This window comes from Chlamydotis macqueenii, chromosome 3 (genome assembly GCF_036417535.1).
Source record: "Chlamydotis macqueenii isolate bChlMac1 chromosome 3, bChlMac1.mat, whole genome shotgun sequence".
In the NCBI taxonomy this organism is placed as follows: domain Eukaryota; kingdom Metazoa; phylum Chordata; class Aves; order Otidiformes; family Otididae; genus Chlamydotis; species Chlamydotis macqueenii.
The window spans coordinates 127,445,438-127,472,273 of NC_141558.1; the positions used below are offsets into that span (position 1 = coordinate 127,445,438).

Sequence of the window (26,836 nt, forward strand, 5' to 3'; positions counted from 1 at the left end):
GTCAGGGGAGGGAGGTGGAGATGGTGTTGGGCCTGGGAGGAGGGAGGGGTGGGGGGAGGTTGTCTTGTTCCTTTTTTCATTGTCCTGCTTTGGTTTTAGTGATGGTCTGTTTTTTGCCTGTAGCGGTGGCTTTAAGGATCCCTCCCTATTCTTGTCTTAAACCTCGGGTTTTAGTTTTCTTTCCTCCTATATGCCCGGGGCCACAGCCGCCGCCAGGCGCCCCCACCCCCCCGCCCCTGACGTGGTTAACAGATACTCCTGTCTGAGTCGAGCTTTGTATAAGTGGAAGGACCGTTCCCTCTTATAACATGGGGGAAGGGATACGCTCATGTCTTTACAGGAGCAGTAAACAAGTGGATCCCTGTCTGTCTCATCTGCGGGTATTTCAGAACATGTTTGATTGACCTGCCAGATACCGGTCGGACAGCAACTCTGTGTAAAACAGCAGCAACCACGAGTGCTGAGTGCTAAAACTACAAAAGATGGAACTTTTTGGGATCAGTAAAGATGGACTTCTGTCTATTTTTTAACTATTCAAGAACTAATGTTTCTAGAGGGGTAATGACTGTAAATGCTTTAAGATCTACACATTGCAACGACACAGCATGACGTAATCATGCGAGCACATATCAAAATCTAGACAGCATAAAAGACCTAAACGAAGCATACATAGCATTGAATCTGATTGCCAAGACAATACAGAGTTTTGGAAACTAAGTAAAATTATTGCTGCTTCAGTCTTTACACCTGGTGTGGCAAGTGCCTAGGCATTAACTATGCTAAATAAATTGGACTGTTGGCTTGCTAAGCAAATAAATACAACTGCATCGGCACTATTAACGCTGTTAACTGATGTAGATTCTATATACTATGCTACTTTATAAAACAGAATCGCTGTTAGCCTGCAGAGCACATATTTGACAGGCCTTGTTGTATGCACTGGCCATGCATGCAGCAACACCTAGTCAGTACTCTTTCACTGAATCTGCTGAGGGGATAAACAGAGGTGGCTCGGAGCGGAGGGGAGAGGACAGACCCAGAGCACACTTTATTTACAACAGGGGACGCCCTGAAGGTGCTGCGCCTGTCTCCCTTCTCTGCTCTGACCCGGCTGATAAACAGCCTCTTGCTCAGCGGTGTCTTTCGCATAGTTGGGTTAGTAACAGAATAGATCAGCAATAGATTTTTTTATTATTATTAGCACAAAATCATGACTGTCAGGATTTTGATGGGCTTTGCTGCATGAATCTGTCTGATCATTCGGAATCTATTCACAAAAGTATTCAAAACTTGCAAAAAGGAGTACAAAAACAGCAACAAAGTGATGGTTTTGATATTCAGAAATCTTTTGGTGACTTGATATAAGCTTGTTACTAATAGTTGTGGGATGCTTATTCATTCCTTTTATATATGTATTTTGATCTATATTCTGTGTCTTAAAATGTGTGCAGACTTTAACAGATAAAGCGTTGAAACAAGCCTCTTCTCATAAAAAAAGAAGGGGGAGATGTGGTATTTCGCTGAGCCAGTATGGTATCAGTGAAAGCACACCGACCTTGAGGGAGGAATGCAATCATGCTCTCAGGAAGAAAGCCATGGAATGAGAAGGGAAGCTTTAAGATACAAAACATTGTTAGCAGAATTTATGGCTTGTTTCAACAGAGGCCTGCAGAAAACTAGTCATTGCTCTTATAGATAAGTTACTGGAGTTGTTATATCTATAATAGTAGAAGAATGTTATAGTAGAAAATTACTAGAAGGTAGTGAAACTTAGCTTTGCTTCATAATCATGAATATGTATAACGTGTGATCAGTAATTTTATTAACTAAGCTTGTGTGTGGCATAATTGGGTGGTTGCTGTCCTTGGTTAAAATCGGAATTGTGATACTAGGCATCATACTAGGCATAATCATTAACATACCATGCTTGCAAAAAATGATTAACAACTCAATACAGACAATCTGGCTAATAAAAAAAAAAAAAAAAAAAAAAAAAGGGGAGATTCAGTAGAGGCCTACATGAACCTAGTTGATATTGTAGTAAAATAAGGTCAGGAGTACCAAAAAGGGCCATAGGAGGACCATGTTATTTTGGAAAATTGATAGTGTTTGCTCCACCTATGAGAACATTATGGTATCATACGCGAGCAAGAAGATCGCTAAAAGTATTGACTCCCCATTGTGACGGCAATTTAACCCTGTTGGGTACAGCTGAGCGGATAGCATTATCTTTATTTGTTCCTTGGGCAGCAACTGCAAAAACTTTAGCTAACTTAAATAAATTAGCTTGTTGGGCACAAAAGCAAATGAATTTAACCTCTAGCATGTTATCAGGATTATTAGAAGACATGGATAGCATGCGTCATGATATTTTTGCAGAATCTAGCAGCCATTGATTTTTTGTTATTAGCGCATGGACATGAAGATTTTGAAGGTATGTGTTGCATGAATGTTTCTGATCACTCTAAGTCGATACGCTATCAGTTGGCAGAGTTATGATGCAACATGCATGCAATACAAGTGGAAAGCAGGTTAACAGACTGGTTGAAATCCTTGGGGGTCACAGGCTGGCTAAAAGATTTGATAGTTTATGGGTTGGTATTATTGACGGGTTTGCTGTTGACACTGATGATTTTGGGGTATATTTAAAAATGCTTTGTGAAAGCTATGGAACGTATGATGAAAGTGGGTCTGGATTGTTCAAAACAAAAAGGGGGATTTGTTGGATACCTGGAGTACCAGGGGCACTTAGTGAACAATCCAGACCGAATGGAATTGTTATGTTTGTGAGCAGCAGGCCTCAAGGACATCACTGAAGCCGCTTGTGAGAAAGTACTGAAGCTGCCTGTAAGAAAGTACTGAAGCCACCTGTGAGAAAATAATGAGGCCGCCTGTGAGAAAGTAATGAAGCTTCCTGTGAGAAAGTAAACGAAGCAACCTTGAGAAGAAGGAAAACAGCTGGCATACGTGACTGGGGGCTGAACGTGAAGCAGGGTGCAGGTGGAGAGGGCCGTGCGCGTGAACATAGAGACTTAACGAATCATATTTTAGCTAGGAGCGCGTGCATGATATAGTTAACCAATTAGTAGAGAGCTTGCGCATGATACGGAATTAGAAGGGCTATATTAACCGGGATGTATCAACAATAAATTGGCATTTGCTTGATCATATTGGTCGTCAGCAGTGTCCGTTACTTCCGCGTCAACAGGTAGATGCTAGGCAGCAACGGGGATCTGAGCATGTAGGGAGGGGAGTGGAGAGGTCTGAGCATGCACACAGGCGAAAACAGAAAGCTTGACCCTGTGTTCATAGGGAAGGAATGGGGGAGATATGAATGTGCACGGCGGGAAAGTGGAGGGGAACTGAGGGTGCCCAGAGGGACTGGAAGGGATCTGACGTTGGGAATCTTAGGAATGGAGTACCCACAGAAGGGACAAGTGGGACCTGAGTGTTGATGGAGGGCAACACTGGGAATCTGAGGGCACTTGTGGAAAAGAGAGATGTGAGTGTGCAGAGAGGGGAGAAGTCAGCACTAAGCAGGCACTGAAAGGAACAGAGGAAATCCGAGTATTCAAGAAGGGGAACAGAGGACATCTGGGTGCACACAGAGGGAAATGGAGGACACTTGAGTGTACAAGGAGGGGAATGGAGAAGCTATGAAACAGCTGGATAGGAATGGAGAGCATCTGAGAATGCTTGGAAGTGGACAGAATGAGTCTGAGGGGATCTAGAAGCACCCAGAAGGGAACAGAGGGAATCTGAAAGCATGGTTTGGATGTAAGGCACTCAGAAAGGATAGCGGGGACTGGGGGGTGGGGACACAGAGGGGAGTGGAGGAGACCAGAGCATGCATGGGTGGGAACTGTGGGGTTCCAAGGCACAGGTAGGGAAGCAGAAAGGATCTACAAGCACTCAAAAGGGAATGGAAGGTAATCGAGGGTCCACAGAGGGGAACAGAGGAAGCATGAGCATAGAGAAGAATGGAGGGGACCACAGTACCATGTGGGAGAACAGAGTTGCATGGAGGGGATCTGGATGCATGTAGAATTGAATGAATGGTTTTGGTGTACCCTCTGATGCTCCCCAGGGTCTTTTATTTGCCCTCTGGTGCAATGCAGAGGCTTCCATTTGGTCTCTTGTCCCCTAAGAATCATTCCATTTACCTTTTGGTGCACCCAAAAGAAGGTGTATGTTCGGAGGGCTCTGATTTCCCTCCTGTACACCTCAGACTCCTCTGTTTGCATTCTGGTGCTGCCTAGAGCCCCCCATTTTCTTTGCAGTGCATCACAGTGTTCTACATTTGCTTTCCTTTTCATGCCAGAGCCCTCTGTATGCCCTCAGGTGCTCCCCAAGCCCTCACCTGCACTCTGTTTCCCTTTGCAAATCCTTGTCACCCCAGAGGCCCTGGGTGATGCTGAGTAGAAAGTCAGGATAAGACTCCAGTCTGGAGATAGTGACAGTCCATTCCTTGCTGGGGCCACAGACCAAGCCTGCCTGCAGAGATAGGGAAGGTCTGAGGTCAAGCCCAGTTCTGTCCCATCGGGGCAGAACTGGAGGAATGAGGCTTGGCACAGACATAGCTGCTGCACAGCTGCCATGTAGCCAAGAGTAAAGATGCAGCTTAAAAGCAACTCTCGAGGAGGAGTGGGCCGTCTCTTCTAGCTTTTTTCACAACAGTCCTTTTCAGTGAAGGAGCTAACTTTGGACATGGCCGGCTAAACTCCTTAACTCAGCAAACTATGCTCTGAGAAGGTGGAAACGACTCAAGGGCGCTGGCATTGGCCCACTCTCACAAGCAGTAACAGGGGAATCTCTGCAACAACCCCGGCAAAGTCCTGTGGTACGGGAAGCAATGCCTGATGGTTCCTAGGGCCAGCTCCTGCCTCAGGATCTAGGTCTTCCCTTCCAATAGGGAAGCACAAGGATCCCCAGTGCCAGGTAAAGACAGGTTTTACTTCCATAACTAGGGACAAAGGACAGTCTCTGGATGCCCAGGTATCGTGGTTACTCTAAGGTCTCTTGGGCTATGGCCCCACCATGCATTCTTCTCCCATCTGTAACAGTGACAGTGTCTGGGGTGGGTTGGGTAAGGGCCTGGGTGCTCTGGGCAAATGCAGAGGCCACAAACCTACAGGAGGCCCTTGATTCAACTATAGGATTGTTTTGGAGGGTGTGCTGATCCAGGAGGATGAGGGTAGGGTGTACTGACCTTAATAAATGTGGTCTGACCAGGCCCTCTTTGCTGCCATTGAGGTAAGATGTTTTCCGGCACTGGGGAAACAAGTGGTTTGCTGAGGCAGGTGGCAATGTGATGGCCTCTCTTGCCATCTCATTGGGATGTGATGGCAAGATGTGAAAGGACCTCTGGAGATCTCCTGGTCCAACACCCCCCTCAAGAAATATCAGTGACAGCAGGCCACCCAGGAAAGTGTCTGCTTGGGTTTTGAATATCCCCAAGGATGGAGACTCTAGCCCTGGGCAACCTATGCCAGTGTTTGGTCAGCCTCACAGTGAAAAAGTATTTTCTTGTGTTCAGATGGAACTGCCTATACATCAGTTTGTGGTCATTGCATCTTGTCCTGGCACTGGGCACCAACTGGAAAGAGCCCAGCTCGCACTTCTTTGTTCTGTCCCTTCAGGTATTTATACACACTGATAAGATCCCTCTCTGAGCCTTCTTTTCTCTAAGCTGAACAGTTCCAGCTCTCTCAGCCTTTCCACAAAGGAGAACTGCTCCAGTCCCTTCATCATCTTTGTGGCCCTTTGATGGACTCTGTCTAGCATATCCATGTCTCTCTTACACTGGTGAACCCAGAACTGGACTCCAGGTAAGGTCTCACCAGTGCTGAGCAGAGGGGAAGGCCTCCTTCAACCTGCTAGCAACACTACTCCTAGTGCAGTCCAGGGTGCTGCTGGCATTCTTTAGCATGACCGTACATTGCTGGCTGATGGTCAGTTTCTTGTCCACCAGGATCTCCATGTCCTTCTTCACAGACCTGCTTTGCAGCTGGATGGCCCCAGGGTTGACTCCAGGAGTATACCACTGGTGACTGGTGTCCAGCTGGACTTTATGCCACTGATCAGCACTCTCTGGGCCTGTCCATTCAGCTGTTTTTCAGTCCACCTCCCTGTTCACTTCTCTAATCCATATTTTGCCAGTTTGTCTGTTAGGAGGTTTTGGGAGACAGTGTCAAAAAGCTTACTAAAATCGAGGTGAACAATATCCACTGCTGTCCCCTTATCCATCATGCGAGTGTCATTGTAGAAGGCTAGCAGGTTACTTAAATACAACTTTCCCTTTGTAAATCTATGCTGACTAGTTCAGATCATCTTCTTGTCTTTCATGTGCTTGGAAATGGTTTCCAGGACTAGCTGCTTCATCACCTTCTGAGGATCAAGGTGAGGCAGACTAGCCTGTGGTTCCCTGGGTCCTCCTTCTTGCTCTTGAGTAACATTTACTTTCCTCCAGTCTTCAGACACTTCTCCCAGTGGCCAGGATCAATCAAAGATTACTGAAAGCGGCCTTCCAGTGACACTGGTCAACTCCCTCAGCATTTGCAGGTATATCCTGCCCATGGACTTCTGTATGTCCAGTTTGCTTAAGTATTCCCTAACCTGATCCTCTTCCAGCAAGAGTATGTGTTACTTGCTTCAGCCTTTCCCCTGATCTCTTGGGCTTGGGATTCCTGAAGACTGGTCTCCCCAGAAAAGCAGAAGTGAAGCCTTTTCCATGTCCTGTGTCACCAGGGCCTCTGAATGGAGATTCAGCAGCAGATTCACAGGAATTCCCATTTTCCATAGTATTCCTTTTGTTTATTTACTTGTAGAAATCTTTCTTGCTGCCCCTCACCTCTCTTGCCAGATGCCACTCCAGGCCAGCCTTGGCTTTCCCAGCCCCATCCCTGAATTGCTGGACAGCATCTCCTTATTCCAGCAGCCATCATACTCTGCTTCCATCTGGTGAACGCTTCCTTTATATGTGTAAGTTTACTCAGGAACTCCTTGCTCATCCACACAAGCTTTCTGCAACTTTTGCTTGATCTCTTGCTTGTTTGCAGAAAATATAAGAAAAGCATAATATAAACATATATAATAAAATCATGTCCCCTATCTCCATCTACTTTTTTGCTTTTGGGGTGAGAAGTGTGCTGGTGGTCCCCACTTCCATAGATTCCTCTGCTGGGGGTGGCAAGGTAGATGGTGCAGAGCATGGCAGATCACCTCTCAGGATGCTGGTACACACTCTGATGCACTGCCAGCCTCCTCTCCAAAGTGACAGCCAGGCCTAAGAGCTGCCGCAGTCTCTGGGGAGGGTCCACTCTAGCCATCTCATCACTGAGATTCTCAGTCAGCCCCAACCTGCAGCGGGCCAGAAGGGCTCATTCCCCTTTGGACAGTCTCAGGAACTGGATTTTGTGCTTGGCAGCTGATGGCTTCTGTGCTAGAGCTCCAGCCAGGCTGGTTGAGCTGCTGCTGTACAGCTGGGCCCTGCGCCAAACAGCTCGGAGCATACAATAATGAGTCAGGGTCCTGGAGGACAAGGTCACTGTGCTCTGTGTAGCAAATGACCATGTAGCAAGCCCTCCGCTGTGAGACTGCAGCAAACCAGCTCCCTCTCTGCCCTTGGCTGCTCCATGCTGTGCTGAGCCCCTCCAGCACTTGCCAGGGCCTGCCATGGAGAGGAGAAAAGAGCCCGAGAGGTCTGAGAGGAAGGGAGAGCCTATGCCCAGTGGTGGCATCTTTCTGTCACCCTCCTTTGCCAGCTGTGTATGCTCCTGTTATCAGCATTCAGGGTGGGAACAGCTTCATCCCCTTCCCTTTACTTCACACAGCCATCCACCTGAGGGAAACCTGTAACTGATTGCTTGGGACTGAATGCAACAGTGGGATATGGGACATCTTCGACTAGATCAGGTTGCTCAGAGCCTCATCCAACCTGGCCTTGAACAAGCTGTGTGGTGCTGTTGACACGCTGGAGGGGAGGGATTCCATCCAGAGGGACCCTGACAGGCTGCAGAGGTGGGCCCGTGCCAACCTCATGAAGTTCAACCAGGCCAAGTGCAAGGTCCTGCACCCGGGTCGTGGCAATCCCAGGCACAAATAGAGGCTGGGCAGAGAATGGATCGAGAGCAGCCCTGAGGAGAGGGACTTGGGAGTGATGGTGGACAAGAAGTCTAACATGAGCCGGCAATGTGTGCTTGCAGCCCAGAAGGCCAACCGCATCGTGGGCTGCATCAAAAGAAGCGTGGGCAGCAGGTTGAGGGAGGGGATTCTGGTGCTCTGCTCTGCTCTGGTGAGACCCCCCCCCCCTGCAGTGCTGCGTCCAGCTCTGGAGCCCCCAGCATCAGGAGGACGTGGAGCTGTTGGAGAGGGTCCAGAGGAGGCCACAAAGATGATCAGAGGGTTGGAGCAGCTCTGCTGTGAGGCCAGGCTGAGAAAGTTGGGGCTGTTCAGCCTGGAGAAGAGGAGGCTCTGGGGAGACCTTAGAGCAGCCTTCCAGTGCCTAAAGTCCTGGACAGGACAAGGGGTAATGGTTTCAAAATAGAGGGAGGTAGATTTAGATTGGATATTAGGAAATTTTTTTTTACAATGAAGGTTATAGAACACTGGAACAGGCTTCCCAGAGAGGTGGTGGAAGCCCCATCCCTGGAAACGTTCAAGGCCAGGCTGGATGAGGCTCTGAGCAACCTGATCTGGTTGGAGATGTCCCTGCTCCTTGCAGGGGGGTTGGACTAGATGACCTTTGAAGGTCCCTTCCAACCCTAACCATTCTATGATTCTATGATTCTATGATATAGGCGTACTCTGCATATACTGCGTTTGTTTTTCTGGTAGTTGTTTCTTTCTAACGTAAGTCTAGGTACATATTAAGGCCACACAGAGCACTGGAGACACTGTGATTTTTTTTTTCTTCAAGTAATCATATACCATTCTTCCTTTACTCTTTGGCCATTTTGTTACAGGCATAATGTCTAGAAAATCTCTAGCAATAGTTTATCCAAGTTACTGAATTGAAGTCAGCTGGGTTATAAAGTGGTATCAAAGTAAATATGTGATAAAATGCTTTTAGGCAAACAATCAGAGGAGAAAGTAACTTGGCATTTGGAGTGGCTATGACATCAGAAGGTATCTTTGATACATCAGTATCAAGAGAAAGCTTTCCTACAGGTAGCAGTCTGACCTTCCCTTAGTGCTAGCTGTTGAAATGCAGGGTGAGGAGCATCAAAACTATGTTTTGGACTGCTTATGTGCTGCGTGGTACCCAGTTATTCTGGACGCAACCCCATAGACTTCTATATGCAAGCCCAAGACCCCAGCTCTCTATCTCCAGCCTAATCCAGATTTTATCACTCTCTGGTTCTGTTTTCAGACTGTTCCCATTTGCACATGTCACCTCCAGCGCAAGAAAAGCAATTGCAGAAATGTTGGTCCTCAGGGATGGATCCAGGTGTCAAGCTCCCATAGTCTGAATCCAGGCATCGGGAATCCCCTGGGGGACCCTGTTGTCCATATCTGTGGGGTGTCCGGAGGTCACTGAGATCTGGGATGCTCTGACATTGCCAGGTGGCCCTGGGAGGCAGAAGGAGGAATGAGAAAGAGGAGGAGAGAGGAGGAGACCCTTATATCCCCATCTTAGGAGGGGTGATCATGGGGCATCTAGGGGGACCAAGGGACAATTGATGGCTCCTGGGGGCAACTGATGGGTCTAAAGGTGAAAGTATGTGACCCTGGGGGAAAGTGGGGGCATCTGGGTCAATTGACTGTAACTGGGACCCTGAAAGGCACAGTGAGAGGTCTGGGGAAAAATGGGGAAAAGTGGCAGGGTCTTAGGGGAAATTAGGGAATCTGGGGGAAGCAAGGCAGCCTGGAGTTGTCCTGGATGCAAGGGAGGGGTCCTGGAATGGGCCAGAGGACAATGGGAGTCACAGGGGGAAATAGGAGGCCCTGTGAGTTTAGGAGTCCCGGCAGCCTACAGCTGCCCCTGGACACCTGGGTCCCGTCACATTTGTAGGGAATCTCAAGAGACTGAGGGTCCAGAGGGAGTTCTGGGAGCCCCTGGTCTGCAGGGGGCTCCAGAAGCATGGGGATTTTGAGGGTAAGGTTTACCATGTCAGGAAGACTCACACCAGCAGCAGGACGAGCGCCATGGAGCCAAGTGCCAACACCAGCCTCAGCCATGCTGTGTGGTGTGGGGCCATCCTGCTGTGGGGCAAGCACAGCGCAGCGCTGAACCGAGCCTGGAGTGCCAGCTCTGCTGCCACTCTGACACTGTGGGGACTCAGGCACCTTGGGGCGCTGTGCCCCAGGGACCGGATGTCCCTGCAGCACCTGCTCCAGCCACAGACCTCACTGCCCGCAGAGAAGCCAGGCATTGGGAGCTCCTCCTCCACTCCATCTGTCCACCATGGACACAGGTGTCCTGGCACCCCGCTTACACCCCCATGCACCCCTCTCCCATGGACCCAGGTGTCTGTGGTCCCACTCCACCCCACACTGCTCACTGACCCCAAGGCACTCAGGTGTCTGGGCCCACCGTTGAGGTAGAAGTACTTAAGAACCATGCGCTCAGAAGGGACCCCTCGGGGACAGGCAAGGATTTCCGAAGTAGGGTCCTGAAGGGTCAGACCAAGAGCTCCATCTGCAATCCCATGCAGCTCCTCAAACATTGACAGATCTTGTGTGTGCATCTGAGGCACAGAGGAACACATCAGTGCAGCCTGGTCCTCCGGGTACACGAAACAGCAGACGTGTGCATGCAAAGGCACCCGTGTCCTGCACATGCTCGTCATGTCCCCTCCATGCTTCTTGTCCCCTTTGCTCATGCAGGTGTTGGATACCTGGAGTACCAGGGGCACTTAGTGAACAATCCAGACCGAATGGAATTGTTATGTTTGTGAGCAGCAGGCCTCAAGGACATCACTGAAGCCGCTTGTGAGAAAGTAATGAAGCCGCCTGTAAGAAAGTACTGAAGCCACCTGTGAGAAAATAATGAGGCCGCCTGTGAGAAAGTAATGAAGCTTCCTGTGAGAAAGTAAACGAAGCAACCTTGAGAAGAAGGAAAACAGCTGGCATACGTGACTGGGGGCTGAATGTGAAGCAGGGTGCAGGTGGAGAGAGCCGTGCGTGTGAACATGGAGACTTAACGAATCATATTTTAGCTAGGAGCGCGTGCATGATATAGTTAACCAATTAGTAGAGAGCTTGCGTATGATACGGAATTAGAAGGGCTATATTAACCGGGATGTATCAACAATAAATTGGCATTTGCTTGATCATATTGGTCATCAGCAGTGTCCGTTACTTCCGCGTCAACACGCAGGTGCATGCCCCTCATGTCCCACACATGCTCCTCATGCCCCATGTGTGTGCACACAGAGATGCACAAGCAGAGCATACAGAAAAGTCACTTCCTTCACAGACGCGTACACACAAGTGGACATGGATCTGCAAACACACAAGCGACCTGCCTCTTGCTTGTGTGCACCCTTCACATGCATGAGCATTTGCATGCATCCTGTGCATGCTTATACACATGCTACTTATAGCACACACACCTACTGTAGAAGCAATACCTGCATCTCTTGACAGTCCTCATGCCAAGTGCACAACTGTGTGCGTGCAGGCGGTGGGACCCATGCCCAATCCTCTCATGAATATCTACATACACTTTTGCACATGCATGTGCAACTCATGTCCTTAGCAAACATCCAGGTAATGGGCAGGTGGTGGGGGGTGTCGCAAAGGGTGCGTCGCAGTGCAGCGTAAGGGCTGGGGGGGTGCTGAGCCCAGCTTGGATGCCCATACCTGGGCAGTCCAAGAAAAACTGGCAGTCCATGGGATAGCGGGTCACACGCTGGAAGATGCAGGCACTGGCTGGTACCCAGGGAGGAAGAGACTTGGTGGTCCCAGGGGGATGTTAGATGTAGTAGGGGACAGGGTGTGGCAAGATAGAGGGATAGGCACTCACCACAGGGAGGGACGCACGTTGGAGCTGGTGGGGAGGCAGCAGCTTTAGACTGGGGATCATTGTGGATCCACATCCCTGTGATAAGCCGTAAGGGCTCAGCCTTTGTTCAGCCCAGAAGGGTTCCCTGGGGGCCCAGGCCCTAGGGTGGGCCAGGTTGGGGGTGCCCTAGGGTGTAGATGTCCAGAGTGGGGGGGCCTGTGACAGTCCCTTGAGTGGAGGTCCTGGGTGTTCCCCAGGGTGGGAGTTCTGAATGGGTGATAGCACTGGCCCTGTACCTTTCTACAGCTGGCTCACCTTCACCCAAATTAGAATCAGAGAACCCTAGAATAGTTTGGGTTGGAAGGGACCTTTAAAGGTCATCTCGTGCAACGCCCCCCGCCCCTGCAAGGAGCAGGGACACCTGCAACCAGATCAGGTTTAGGGTGTCTCTGCACACGCCTCGGCCCAGTCGTGCTGACGGGGTCGTCACCTTTGGGGAGGGATGTGTGCATCACCCCTTCCTCCGTCCCACTGCAGCCGCTCACCGCTCCTGCACCTGTTTGGATATTATTGAATACCAGACTAAAGTCCGAGAAGATTTACACGAAGCCCTAGTGTTTGAAGGGAAAAGACTTTTTATAGATGGCTCCTCTAAATATTTTAATGGAAAACACTGTAGTTAGCCGTTAGGGCTTCCCTTTATCGGGAAGAACCTGTTTGTGGATCTTGCTGAAAGTATAGCGGGAGAATTGGAGGTTACCAACTGTTGGGTTTGTGGGGGTCTTCTAATGAGTGAAGAATGGCCATGGAAAGGAATCAGTTCAGGTCCCCTCCAAATTCAAAGGTTTTCACGACACACTAGTCCAGACACACGCAGGGTCTAAGGGAGTGACTGTGAATTACTTGAACCTTCAAGCGCCTGTCATTCAGAACAACCAGCCATGCCTGTGTTTCTATATGCATTCATTCACAAAAGCAACCAACTAGTTTCAATATTTTCTTAACTGGTTGTTTCCTGGGCTGCATCCCCAGCAGCGTGGCCAGCAGGTCGAGGGAGGGGATTCTGCCCCTCTACTCTGCTCTGGTGAGACCCCCCCTGCAGTACTGCATCCAGCTCTGCAGCCCCCAGCATCGGAAGGACGTGGACCAGTTGGAGCGGTGTGAAGCGACAGGGGATGAACTGACCATCACCCCCATTCCCTGTTCTCCCCTGTGCCGCTCGGGGGGAGGAAGGAGGTAAAGTTAAGCCCGGGAAGAGGGAGGGGTGGGGAGGAAGTTTGTTCTCTGTCTCATTCTCCTGCTTTGGTTTTAATATTTTTCCCCGCGTTGAGTCTGTTTTGCCCATAACTGTGACTTTAAGGATCTCTCCCTGACCTTATCTCAAACCTCAAGCCTTTTCTCTTATATTATCTCTCCCTATTCCCTCGGAGGGTGGGGGGAGTGAGAGAGAGACTGCGTAGCTTGGTCCCGAACAGGGCTCAACTATGACGCTAAGGAAGTCCAGTTTCCAAAGCTACATATCTAGGTAGCAATAGACTCCTCTTGGCATTTGAAATAAGCTGGCAGATGGGAGGTGAGCGCTGGTAGTGTGTTTGGGGGTGTGTGTACACATATTGTCCCTGAAATTGCCCTCGCCCTGGTGGGGCTTGGAGGGCTCGCTCGTCTGGGCAGGTGCGACTGCCGTAGCCACGGTGACGGGAAACAGAACTGGGGTCCACGCTGCCCACTCTGCCTTTGTTACCTCAGAGAGCTCAGTGGCTGCTTCTGAATGAACCTGTTGCCTGCAGAAGCAGAGAGGAAGGGCTGTGGGTGTCAATGGCCAAGTGGGAGGCGACGGCTGAGCAGAAGGTGTGCGGCGTGAGGCAGTTGGAGGTGCCACAGCAACGGTTCCACGGCCACCGGGAGCTCAGCTCCGTCCGTGGTGACAGCCCGATGGCGACGTCTCCACGGGGCAGTGGAGCCGCAATGGCTGCCGCGCAGGTAGCCAGGTCGGAGGGCGAAGAGAGGAGTGCCGGTGCCGGGCAGGGCCGGAAAGCAAAGCCCAGCCAGCGTGTCCAGGAGCTGCGCGCCATCTTGGCCTTGCAAGGTGCTGCCCCTTCGGTTTGGCGGGCGTAGCCCAGGGTGAGTGGGGGCTCTTGGTGCGCCCATCGTCCTGCATGGTACCAACACCACCTTAATGTCCTGCAGAGCAAGGGAGGAAGTTTCTCACGCAGTCACGTGAGGAAAAGCTCAGTCAGAACAGAGAGCTGCTCCCCGGCCTGCGTGAGGTTTTGGAGGAGGACGCCCATGCCCTGGGCATTGCCCAGAAGGTACCGACAGGTCCCGTGTGCTGTGTCCCTGCCTGGTGCTGGTCCTGCAGAGCCAGCTCCTGCGCCGGTCCTCTCCGGGAGCAGACTTTGCAGGGCAGCAAGAGGACGTGACCATCCCCAGGCTGGCGGTGATATTCTCTGCCCCTCTCCTGCCCACAGCGCAACAAGCTCACCATCTCCGAGGCTTGCGGAGCGCAGAAGCACTTGGACGTTGCTTTGGCCAGGAAGACAGTGGAGGTAACAGCAGGGTCCGGTGGGCGTGGGCTGCTCGCAGAGGGTCGGGGCTCCGGGAGCGCTGGGAAGAACAGGGTGCACAGCGGAGGGACGTGGTCCTGGCACAAGGACAGCCCCACAGGGCTAGTGTGGTGCGACACAGGGTGTTCACGTCTGTTGCCATAGGTCCCTTTTCACCGTGGGAGCTATCCACACGTGTCCTCCTTTAGCCCCCTCAGCGGATGCTTTGCTCCAGCAGAGCTCCTCGCCTTCCCACTCTGTGTGTCCCCAGGGCTGCTCGAATTCCTGCGGGCTCCAGCTGCACCCCTGGGAGAGAGATGCCGTCTCTGCCCTCGGCTGCCTGTCCCAAGGGTATCACCTGGTCATAAGGCCATGGAAATAGAGGCGCCGGCCCCGCGGAGCTGCCTTTGCCCAGGGGCCTCTTGCAGGGACAGAGTGGCGCCACCGCTCTCTGCCAGCTTCTGCATCTAGGGCACTGGTTGATTTTCTTGACGCCCAGCCCCCGGTCTGCGTTACACGGAGTCCCTAAGCCCGACCCGCCGCTGCCGTCAGCAGATGCCCACCTCTCCCTTATCCCAGTCAGCCCCCCAGAGCAAACCGCTCCCAGATCCCGTCCTGCCAAGGGAGTGACAATGTCCCGGACCAACATCCCAGCGTCCCCGGCTCTACCTTGGGAGGAGTTTTCCAGGCAGGACCCTCTTCTCCCTCGGGTGTCCAGTGAGCCCTGTCTCCAGCCTGGCGGACTCTCGTGCGCCCATCCAGGTGGGCCAGGAGAAGGTCCGGGCCGAAATCTATGACCGAGCAAACGTGTGCAACATGCTGCTGTACCAGATGAGGCAGCGCAGCCAAGTGCTGGACGAGCTGCAGCAGAGGTGGCAGCGGCAGCTGCAGGCTGCCGCCAAGGATGAGAAGCGGCACCAGGCGCAGGTGCAGGTAGCCAGGACCCCTTCCCAGGGTGGCAGCACCCGGCGGGGGGCTCGAACCCAACCCCTCCGTTCCCCGGGTGGGCACTGGGCTCAGCACATGGAGTCATCCCGTGTCCCCCCACCCGTCTCTGCCCCAGGCAATTTGCCAGCTGGAGAACAACATTGAGAAAATGTTCACCGCAGTTCACACGGGACAGACGGTGACCGCCCTGTACTTGGCAGTGCGGGATGTCCTGAGAAAGGTGAGCTCCCCTTCCCTGGGCCATCGGCCCTCCCACTCCCCCTTGCAAAGGCAATGAGGTGCCCCAGGGGCTGCGCTGGTGGGATGTCCTCCTGGCTTGGTGAGGTCCTCCTGCACCCCTCCATCCCCTGTCACAGCGCCAGGGACCCCCAGGGCTCCGTGAGGTGACATGCTGTGGCTCCCTGTGTCCCCTGTCCCAGGAGCTGGCCCACCTGCCTCCGCAGCTGGACCTCCTGTGCGGGATGGCTGAGCTGTGCCACGGGGAGTTGGAAGACATGGAGCTCATAGCCTTGGATGCTCTCAAAGCTGCTGATGTAACCAAGGTGAGATGGGGCAGGGCATCTTGGGGCCCTCTCCCACCCTCCAGAACCCACAGACAGCAGCACGCGCCCGGGCTGGTGAGTCTTCCTGCAATAAAGAGCAAAAGAGACTGAGCTGGGCGTGCCCGCAGCAGCCAGGTGCCTCCATAGCTCCTCCCATGTCTTGCTCTTGGGCCGGGCCGCCCTGGGGTCAGCCAGCCTGAAGCACCAGGCGTGGTGAAGGCAGCATGCTCCATCCTTCAGCCCTCCCCGCCCTCCTTCCACCCCAGTTTCCTACCCAGCCCATTTACACGGGGGGTCATTTTGGACGCTGGCCATCCCAGAAGCTTGGCAGGTCCATGCCAGCTTGGCAGCCACTTCTCCCTTCCCTGATGTGCTCCAGGAGGACATGGCCGAGATGAAAACCCGGTTTCTCGCAGAGAGAGACCACAGGTATCGCTCCCTGGCCACCCTGAAGGAGCACACCAAGAGGCTCTGGCTGAAGGAAGCAATGAAAAGGCACCAGAGAGCGGTGAGCTGGGGGCAGCCGGTGCAGGCAGGGCTGCGGGCAGATGGCAGGCATCAGTGCCAAGCCCCCCGTGGGTGTGGGGGCTGCAGGGCCAGCTCCCCCAGGGTGCTAGCAGCTCGGGGGGGTGACAATGAACATCCTTGCAGCACGGCACTGACGAGTTCACCGTGGACAACTCAACCCTGAACCCAGATGACCCACTGGTGGGTGAGTGCCTGGTGGGGTGCGGGGGGTGGGGGAGCGGGACGAGGGCGCAGCTGCCGGCATCCTTCTGTGCCGCTTTCCTCCCACCACAGGTGCCACACTGGAGGCCACCAAGTCCCGGCTGGGGCACGAGGCCTGGGTGACCGAGAAGATGGAGAAGGCCAAGGCTGCGGCGCAGTGCTCCTGCCTCTGGGTAACGTAAAAACCTGTCTCTGCTAGAGAACCCAGCGCTGCTCGAGCCCCGGGGAGCCAAGACCTCTCTGCTCTCCTTGTTTCATTGCAGGGTTATCTGCTCTGCTCTGTCCCTGGAGCCCCCCAAAGCCCCTCTTGTGCAGGCAGAGATGGAGCTGCCTTTCTCCACGCCACGAGGCTGAAGTTGTCCATGGAGCAGAAACCGCTCCGAGGCCATAGCTCAGATCCTGCACCCTGCAGGAGCACCCTGGGCTGAGTCCTCATGCTTTCCCCTGGCTAGGACATCCCCATCAGGCTCCTGGAACAGCAGAAGTCCTCGGTGGACATGGAGGCCTACCTGAAGGAGTGCAAGGAGAAGAAGCAGGCGCTGGAGCAGACGCTGAAAGAGCTGGAGCTCAAGCAGGCGGAGCTGAAGTTTGGCCAGCCCCCCGGCACAACCAGGTACTGCTGGCCTCGGCCCAGTCGTGCTGACGGGGTCGTCGCCTTTGGGGAGGGACGTGTGCATCACTCATTCCTCCGTCCCACTGCAGCCGCTCACCGCTCCTACACCGGGAGGTTTTCTGAGCAGGGTGCTCCCCCAACTCTGGTCCTGGCAGAGCAGCCAAAGCTGCTGCTGCGGCAGCAGGACCCTTGCTCCTTGCCTGGCGTGGGAAGTTGGGTTGCCAGCAGCATCTCTGCTCTGCAGTTGGAGCGGGGACAACCTGAGCAGCTTTTGCAGCAGGTTTAGGGTGTCTCTGCACACCTGTGCAGTTGTATGGATGTGAATGTGGTTGGCTCCAGGATACTGGAGGAGGAGCTGAGGATGAAGCTGCAGCGGGAAGAGGCCCGGCTGGAGCGAATGCGAGCCCAGATGCTGAGGAATCGGGAGCTCCTGCTGGAGTTTGAAAACGGCATTGACAACCTCTTTGTCCGTCTGCATGGCATCACCATGCCCGGCCAGGTACCCACGTGGCCCTGGGGTGAGCACGACCCCGGCCGGTGCTCGGTGGTGCAACAGCACAGCGCGGTGACACTTGGGGCAGCCACCCTCACCCCAAGTGGTTCATTTTCCCCACCAAGGTTGTTGTTCTCTCTCTGACTCCAGGATGATTCTGTCAAGGCCAGGAGGGTGGAGGAGAAGCTCCAGCACTGTGAGCAGAAGCTGCAGTACCTGGTGCAGCGAGTGGCCGACCTGCCCACACACAGGCAAAGCCCTGACGAGGAGAACGAGGTGCGCCGGGACTCAGTCCTTGCTGTGGTCTTTGGGGACCCACACGGGGTTCTCCCGCATGGCCCATCCCAAGCCGTCCTCCCAGCTGGGAGGATGGAGGTGGCCCCAGGGAAGAGCCATGGAGCAGCTCAGCCCCAGGTGGCCCTGGGCACTGTGGGGCATCCCCCGCAGAGGGGCATGGAGGTGGGGTGCCCCTTGGGTTGTAACTCACCTCCCCGTCAGCAATTACCCCAGGATGTCTTTCACAGACTTTTGTGAAGGTCAGAAACATTCTGGAGCAAGCAACCGCAAACGATGCACAGAACCTGAAGGTTTGCTTGAAGGACATAGGCAGTAGCGTCCAAGGTAGGAGAGCACAGCAGGGACACGTCCCCCAGCGACTGTCGCAGCCCCTGCACGCTGGGATTTCTGAGTGTCTTTGCCTGTCTATCTCCCACTGTCCCAGCAGACCCCAACCGCTCCTCTCCGCTCTCTCCTCCAGACCCCTTTGATTTCGGTGACAAGGACCATGACCTTGTCCTCACGCGGGAAGACATCAAGAAGCAGGGGCTGCACGTGATCGAAAGCAAGAAGAAAAGCAGGAAGAAGTAGCGGTTGCGTCATGAGAGCCTTGGATGCCCGAGACCACCAGTTATACCCTTTTCCTGGCACGTTTAATAGAGCAGATCTTTTTCATTCCTCCCAAGCCTGCGGTAAAACTGGCACAGGGGGCCTAGGTCAGTTCTGTCTCCCGGGACGCATGGGGGTCAGAGCCTGAGGGGTGCTGAGCTGGGTTTGGAGGCAGCCCCATCCTCCTGTCCGTTGCCCAGCTGCTCTCCCCGCAGAGGTGGGGATGGGCTGGGGTGGGGACTGCTTTGCCGGCCAGCGCAAAGCTGAGGGCGAGCTGGCTTTCTCCCCCTTCGTCCTGTGGGGCCAGCACCTTCCTGCGACGTCTGCCCCCCAGGCAGCTCTGGGACACCCATGGGCTGGCGTGTGTTTGAGGCAGCTATGGGGCAACATGGGGCAGTGGCCAAGACCTGGACGGGTATCGGACCCGAGGGTGGGTGTTGTGGTGTCCGTGCATGGGAGGGGAAGGGCAGAGCCTGCCTTGGAACGGAGAGGGAAATCTGAGATGAAGCCCTTAGACTGGGGCTGCCTGACCTGTCATAGCGTCACTGAATCCTAGAATAGTTTGGGTTGGAAGGGACCTTTAAAGGTCATCTCGTGCAACACCTTCAACCAGATCAGGTTGCTCAGAGCGCTGTCCAGCCTGGCCTTGAATGTTTCCAGGGATGGGGGGGATCCACCACCTCTCTGGGCAACCTGGGCCAGCGTTTCACCACCCTCGTTGTAAAAAACGTCTTCCTTATATCCAGTCTAAATCAAACTTCCTTCTAGCTTAAAACCATTACCCCTTGTCCTGTCACAACAGGCCCTGGTAAAAAGTTTCTGCCCATCTTTCTTAGAAGCCCCCTTTAGGCACTGGAAGGCCACCAGAAGGTCTCTGCCGAGCCTCCTCTTCTCCAGGCTGAACAGCCCCAGCTCTCTCAGCCTGGCCTCACAGGAGAGGTGCTCCAGCCCTCTGATCATCTCTGTGGCTCCTCTGGACTCGTGCCAACAGGTCCGTGTTCTTGTGATGCTGGGGGCTCCAACATCAGTGGGAGGCGGTTGGCAAAACGCAGCCAGCGTGTCCAGGAGCTGCGCGCCATCTTGGCCTTGCAAGGTGCTGCCCCTTCGGTTTGGCGGGCGTAGCCCGGGGCGAGTGGGGGCTCTTGGTGCGCCCATCGTCCTGCATGGTACCAACACCACCTTAACGTCCTGCAGAGCAAGGGAGGAGGTTTCTCATGCAGTCACGTGAGGAAAAGCTCAGTCGGAGCAGAGGGCTGCTCCCCGGCCTGCGTGAGGTTTTGGAGGAGGATGCCCATGCCCTTGGCATTGCTCAGAAGGTACCAACAGGTCCCGCGTGCTGTTAGAGGCAGCGGGGCCGAGGGCCCGGCTCTCGCACGTGGGGAGGCGGGAGGGTGAGACCAAAAACCCCACCAGTCAGGCTTAGGGGCCTGCAGGAAAGGATGCAAGAGTCAAGTCATTGGCCCCACCAATCACGCCTGTCGGGAGAGCAGCACACGGATGACTGCTGTGGTCTTTGGGGACCCACACGGGGTTCTCCTGCATGGCCCATCCTGGCCAAGATTCCCCTGCAGCCGGTGGTGATGAGCATGGTGGAGCAGGTTGTCCCCCTGCAGCCCATGGAGTTCCACGGAGGAGCAGAGATCCACCTGGAGCCCGTGGAGGACCCCACACCAGGGTGGGGTCCGTCAGCAACTGGCTGAGTGTGTGGAGTGTGTGGAGCTCCGCCTGGCGATGGAGGAGGAGCTGACAGAGAGCTTATGGGTCAAGATTAGATGATGGGGATGGACAGGGGACATTACGGTGGGGGTCTGTTACAGGCCGCCTGGCCAGGAGGACAGAGCATATAAAGTGCTCTATAGGCAGATAGGAGCAGCCTCACGGTCACAGGCCCTGGTCCTCATGGGGGACTTCAACCACCCTGACATCTGTTGGAGAGACAACACGGCAGGGCACAGGCAGTCCAGGAGGTTCCTGGAATGCGTGGATGACAACTTCCTCCTGCAGGCGATAGAGGAGCCGACAAGGAGGTGTGCCATGCTCGACCTTGCGCTCACCAACAGGGAGGGTGCTCACCAACAGGGAGGGTGCTCACCAACAGGGAGGGGCTGGTGGGGGATGTTAAAGTAAAGGACAGCCTTGGCTGCAGCCACCATGACATGGTGGAGTTCAAGATCCACGGGGCAGCAAGGAAAATACACGGCAAGCTCTCTGCCCTAGACTTCAGGAAGGCGGACTTCGGCCTCTTCAGGGACCTGATGGGCCAAGTGCCATGGGAGGTGGCCCTGGAGGGAAGAGGGGCCCAGGAAAGTTGGTCTATATTCAAGGAGCACCTCCTCCAAGCTCAGCAGAGGTGCATCCCGATGAAAAACAAGTCGGGCAAAAAGGCCAGGAGGCCGGCCGTGGATGAGCAAGGAGCTCCTGGACCAACTGAAAGTAAAAAAGGAAGCCTATAGAGGGTGGAAGCGGGGACAGGTAGCCTGGGAGGACTACAAAGAGGCTGTGCGAGTGGCCAGGGATAAGGTAAGGAAGGCCAATGCCCTGGCAGAACTGAATCTGGCCAGGGGTATAAAATGCAACAAGAAGAGCTTTTATAGGTACATAGGGGACAAAAGAAAGTCCAGGGAAAATGTAGGCCCCCTCCAGAAGGGAACTGGTGTCCTGGTTACCCAGGACATGGAGAAGGCTGAGGTTCTCAATGACTTTTTTGCCTCAGTCTTCACCAACAAGAGTTCCTGTCCCACCGCCCAAGCTGTAGAAGGTGCAAGCAGGGACTGCGAGGATGAAGAACCGCCCATTGTACTCGAAGAGCAGGTTCGGGATCATCTGAGGAACCTAAAGGTGCACAAGTCCATGGGACCTGATGAGATCCATCCGTGGGTCCTGAGGGAACTGGCGGATGAAGTTGCCAAGCCACTGGCTATCATATTTGAGAAGTCGTGACGGTCTGGTGAGGTCCCCGATGACTGGAAGAGAGGGAACATAACCCCAATTTTTAAAAAGGGGAATAAGGAAGACCCAGGTAACTACGGGCCAGTCAGCCTCACCTCTGTGCCTGGCAAGGTCATGGAGCAGATTCTCCTGGAAACCATGCTAAGGCACATGGAGAGCCAGGAGGTGGTTGGTGACAGCCAACATGGCTTCACCAAGGGCAGATCGTGCCTGACCAATTTGGTGGCCTTCTATGACGGGGTGACGGCATCGGTGGACAAGGGACGAGCAACTGACATCATCTACCTGGACTCGTGCAAAGCTTTTGACACTGTCCTACACAACATCCTTCTCTCTCAACTAGAGAGACATGGGTCTGATGGACGGACCACTCGGTGGGTAAGGAGTTGGCTGGATGGCCACACTCAGAGAGTGGTGGTCAACGGCTCAATGTCCATGTGGAGACCGGTCACGAGTGGCGTCCCTCAGGGGTCCATGCTGGGCCCGGCCCTGTTCAACATCTTTGTTGGCGACATGGACAGTGGGATAGAGTGCACCCTCAACAAGTTCGCCGACGACACCAAGTTGTGTGGTGCTGTCGACACGCTGGAAGGGAGGGATGCCACCCAGAGGGACCTTGACAGGCTGGAGAGGTGGGCCCGTGCCAACCTCATGAAGTTCAACCAGGCCAAGTGCAAGGTCCTGCACCTGGGTCACGGCAATCCCAGGCACAAATACAGGCTGGGCGGGGAATGGATGGAGAGCAGCCCTGAGGAGACGGACTTGGGAGTGCTGGTGGATGAGAAGCTTAACATGAGCAGGCAATGCGCCCTTGCGGCCCAAAAGGCCAACAGCATCATGGGCTGCATCAAGAGGAGCGTGGCCAGCAGGTCGAGGGAGGTGATTCTCCCCCTCTACTCTGCCCTGGTGAGACCCCACCTGGAGTACTGTGTCCAGTTCTGGAGCCCCCAACACAAGAAGGACATGGACCAGTTGGGGAAGGTCCAGAGGAAGGCCACGAAGATGATAAAAGGGCTGGAGCACCTCTCTTATGAGGACAGGCTGAGAGAGTTGGGGCTGTTCAGCCTGCAGAAGAGGAGGCTCCGGGGAGACCTGATCGCGGTCTTCCAGTACCTCAAGGGGGCCTACAAGAAAGATGGGGAAAGGCTGTTTAGTAGGGCCTGTTGCGATAGGACGAGTGGTAATGGTTTTAAAATAGAGGGGGGTAGATTTAGATTAGAAATTAGGAAAAAATTTTTTACGATGCGAGTTATAGAACACTGGAACGGGTTGCCCAGAAAGGTGGTGGAGGCCCCATCCCTGGAAACGTTCAAGGCCAGGCTGGATGAGGCTCTGAGCAACCTGATCTAGTCAGGGATGTCCCTGCTCCTTTGCAGGGGGGTTGGACTAGATGACCTTTGAAGGTCCCTTCCAACCCTAACCATTCTATGATTCTATGATTCTATGACCGCAACCCCCATTCCCTCTTCCCCCCTGCGCTGCCCGGGGGGGGAAGGTGGTAGAGATAATGTTAGGCTTGGGAAGAGGGAGGAGTGGGGGAAGGTTATCTTGTTCTCTGTCTCATTATCCTGCTGTTTGTAGTAATAAATTAAGTTTTCCCCAAGTTGAGTCTCTTTGCCTGTAATGTTAACTTTAAGGATTTCTCCCTGTCCTTATCTCAAACCTCGAGCCGTTTTTCTTACATTATCTCCCTCTAGTCTCTTGGAGTGTGGGGGCAGTGAGAGAGACACTGAGCAGTCTGGTCCGGATCAGGCCTGAACTATGACACAAGCCTACACTTAACTAAGATTAATTCTTTGTTGATTTTAATGCTAAAAATTACACTGGCTTATAGATAAGAAGCATTCTAATGAAGAGGGAGTCCCTAAATGTTTAAAACACATGAGCGGTACAAAAAAGTATAGGTAACCAATCAATTATTTTATTGTGGTTATTACTTTGTAGAAAATGCCCCTTGTACTTCTAAGAGGCGTGCTGGCTGTGTTAGATACCTAGCACTCGCCACTGCCACTACAGATTGAAAAGAAATGAGTATCTCAACTCAGTATGTTGATTGGCTCTTGCATAGCGGGTAAAAGAACTTCTGCTTTGGGGAAAACTGATGGCATGAGGCACATCAGTTGTAAGAGAGAAGTCAAATCCACAATAAATTGTAAAAAGAGTGGGTTAATGAAGTGTAATGTTAAATGATACAGTCGTTTAACAAGATTCAATGGCAAGGTACACTGCATTATTTACTGCATACAGGACAAGGTCAGACAAAATTGTCAGGGAGATCTTGCCGTTTAGCGGTGCGTTTCAGAAAGGGCCCCTTACTTTCGAAACTCCTAGTCCCAGACTTTATCAACTGTTAATGTCTAAAAGACTACATATGCACAATGTAGTCTTTATCATCTTAGCAAACCTTTCAATGTTAGGCATCCTGTTAATCCTGTTGTGGCAAGAAATCGCTCAACTCCGAGGAGTAACCTTGAGAGGCATCCCTACTGTTGGCGTGCAGCTCACTCTGCTAGAAAAGAGCTCAATGATTCCTCGGATGCCCCTGATTGATAAAGTATGATTGACTTGCAGCTATAGTTGCATGTCAGCAAGATATCTGGGCCACTTTTCCACAGAGACCTTGGATACCATGTTCCCATCCGTCCCGGTCTCCAGCTTCAGCAGCATGCAGCCATCACAATCCCCACTGGTGTTTATGGCTTAAGTGGGCTGGGGAGCACACAGCCCTAAATTGTCATTCACAGAATGCCAGGTGTATTCCCCGAATCCTGTGTCCCCAGCCTCAGGGTCCTCAGTCATTATTATTGGGGTGGTGTTTTGGTTTTTTTTTGGCAGCCACAGGACTCCCTCCCTCTTTTCCAGGCAAAAGATGCCCTTACAGATGATGATGGTCTTGAAAGGCCTCTTCTTGTGGCTCCCAGTGGCTCTTGGTGAGTTTGCAGGAACAAATACCTGAGAGCAACACCCTAGCTGTCAGCTGTCATCTGGCCAGCTTTACTTGTTGGTTGATACGGCTGGAACTGTGGTGGTCCAAGTGCTTCCTGAGCATGTGCTTGACTGTAACTGGCTTTTGGACTACCAGGAAGATGGACAGTCCCCCAGGTCACGTTGCTGCTCTGGCTACTGGACCAAATGGCTTGCTTAGTGTGCAAGTCTCCAAGAAAAGGGCACGTGCATTTCTGAGCCTGAACTGGGGATTGCCGTACAGGGGGACTGGTGGAGAGGTACATCTCCTGACCTATGCAGCTCAGTGCTCACGGAAGCAGTGAGGGAAAATGGTGGGGCACCGAGTAAACCTCAAGATCATGGCTGTGCCGTCCCCTCAAGCCTGAGGTGATGCCTACCGATGACAAGATGACTCTGGGTGAGATGAACTGCAGGACCCTTACTGCCAGTGTGGATAGAGTGAGCAAAGGGACAGATAGAGGTGGGTAACTCTGGTGTTCCAGCCACCTCCTGCAAGGGAGTCTTGCTGACAGTGCTTGAATAAATTCTGTTGCTTCGCTTTTTAAACACTTAGAACAAACATCTAAATGCCTAATAAATTGTATGCTGCAACTGTAAGATACAGTTTAAGCAGTAAATTATAAAACTTTAACTTTTATAAGTTTTGATTTATTATTTAAAAAAGAGAGACCTAAGACATGCCCCATGTGATTTTACTTTAAGAAACAAAAAAAAATCCCCAGCACTACAATGGAAAGGCTACCAAAAAGACAGGCAAATTTGCTAATGCCTTTGACTGTATCGAAGCATGCAGAGGAACACACTTTTATGGTATCTCAACTCTTAAAAACGGAGAACCCAAAACCATGCACTACGACCAACCGTAGAAGATTTGCATGGGCTGCCATCAACTTTTTGGAGACTGTGCTGACTACGTGAGGTGCCCGGGCTGTGGTAGCTGCGTGGCCACTGTATGTCCCCATGCGCCTCCGTATGGCCCCGTGTCACAAAGAGGCAGTGATGCGGAACCCGCCTGGTGCTTGTGAGCTTGCCTGGCCACACCTTGGTATCCCGGAAAGCAGGCCAGCAAAAGCTAGTTGGACTGAGCTGGCCTTCGGGATAGCTCGGCTCCTTCCTTTGCTACTTGTGTGGCTAGTCTTTTCCAACCGCTTATCGTTTACTGTCCGCTTCTCCTCAACTTCCATCCTCTTCCAAAGGCGATTATCATTTGACTTTCAGGACAGATAGGGGAGAAAAGCATAGGTTGGTCTAGACCTTCCAAGGTGCAGGCTGAGCTAGTACACCCTTATAGGCTGGCCAGATAAGCATATGGGGAGAGTTCCAGTTTGCTAATTGTTATTTCTTTACCGTATCCAAGGATAGTGAAGTGGGGGAGGGGACAGTGTAGTCTGAGGCATTGGGCTGATGACAAGAGGCCCATCCTGAGTGAAGCGGTAGGCAGGGAGAGAGAAAAGGAGCACAGCAAAGGCAGCTGTTAAAGTAATGGCCGAAAGCCAGCCCCTCCTGCGTACAAGGTGGGAAAGTGTGGGCTGGAGAACCAGAGGGCTCTGCTGCTAACCCTGGCAACAGGCAAGCAGCAGGTCCTCGTCAGAGAAGGCGACACGCAGTACAGTCTTTCAAAAGGGCCTTCATCACTGCTGTCAACTGGATTCCCATGACAGGGACAGTAGGGCTGTCAGCCTGTAGCTCTGCTGCAGTTCCAAGTACCACTGAAACACTTTTGATGGTGGTTGCTGTTCTGTGGGTTGCTGTTTTAAATCATTTTCCTGAGGTGCAATCATTTCTTTGCAACCAGGTGACGGGACTGGCGCTGATCTTCTCTTTCTGCAGCATGTCCTTTGTCCTCCAGAGCTTTCCCCTCTGTTCCTGAGAGGAGCGATGGCTGCAATGGGAAACGACTCCTGTGAGTAACAGCCTCACCCGCAGGCTTGGACTTTGTGAGTCCCCAAAGGCAACAGACGTAGCTGGTGCCCGATCCCTGAATGCTGATGTGCTGACCAGCCTAGCGTGAATTCTGGGGCATTTCCTGAGAGCAACCATGCTTCTGGGTTGGAGGTTCTAGCTGGTTGTCCTGCGTGCTCCTGTACAGAACTCGACTTTGACCATATGCTTTCGTGCAACAATATCGTCTCATCTCTTTTCAAATGTCATTTCCCTGCAGTTGTTGTGGAGGGAATGGCTCCTCCACAAAGAATCCTCTTTCCTCCGGAGAAGATTTGC

General features: G+C 53.0%; 1 protein-coding gene across 1 annotated transcript; it reads left to right on the top strand.

Moving 5' to 3' along the window:
• The first annotated feature begins 11,691 nt into the window (after positions 1–11,691).
• Positions 11,692–18,682, top strand: LOC147601520 (coiled-coil domain-containing protein 183-like). Its single transcript, XM_086744690.1, has 16 exons — positions 11,692–11,712; positions 13,050–13,183; positions 13,735–14,033; positions 14,135–14,256; positions 14,416–14,493; positions 15,253–15,417; positions 15,554–15,658; positions 15,858–15,980; positions 16,360–16,488; positions 16,632–16,692; positions 16,782–16,882; positions 17,162–17,322; positions 17,662–17,821; positions 17,966–18,091; positions 18,340–18,436; positions 18,573–18,682. Exons 1-16 carry the CDS (start codon positions 11,692–11,694, stop codon positions 18,680–18,682), a joined length of 1,992 nt encoding a protein of 663 aa, XP_086600816.1.
• Positions 18,683–26,836: the final 8,154 nt, after the last annotated feature.

Coding starts and splice junctions, on each gene's coding strand:
- LOC147601520 (XM_086744690.1), top strand. CDS start 11,692: ATGTCCTTAGCAAACATCCAG. Junction 14,494..15,252: donor TGGCCAGGAAGACAGTGGAG/GTAACAGCAGGG, acceptor GCGCCCATCCAG/GTGGGCCAGGAGAAGGTCCG. Junction 15,659..15,857: donor TGCGGGATGTCCTGAGAAAG/GTGAGCTCCCCT, acceptor CCCCTGTCCCAG/GAGCTGGCCCACCTGCCTCC.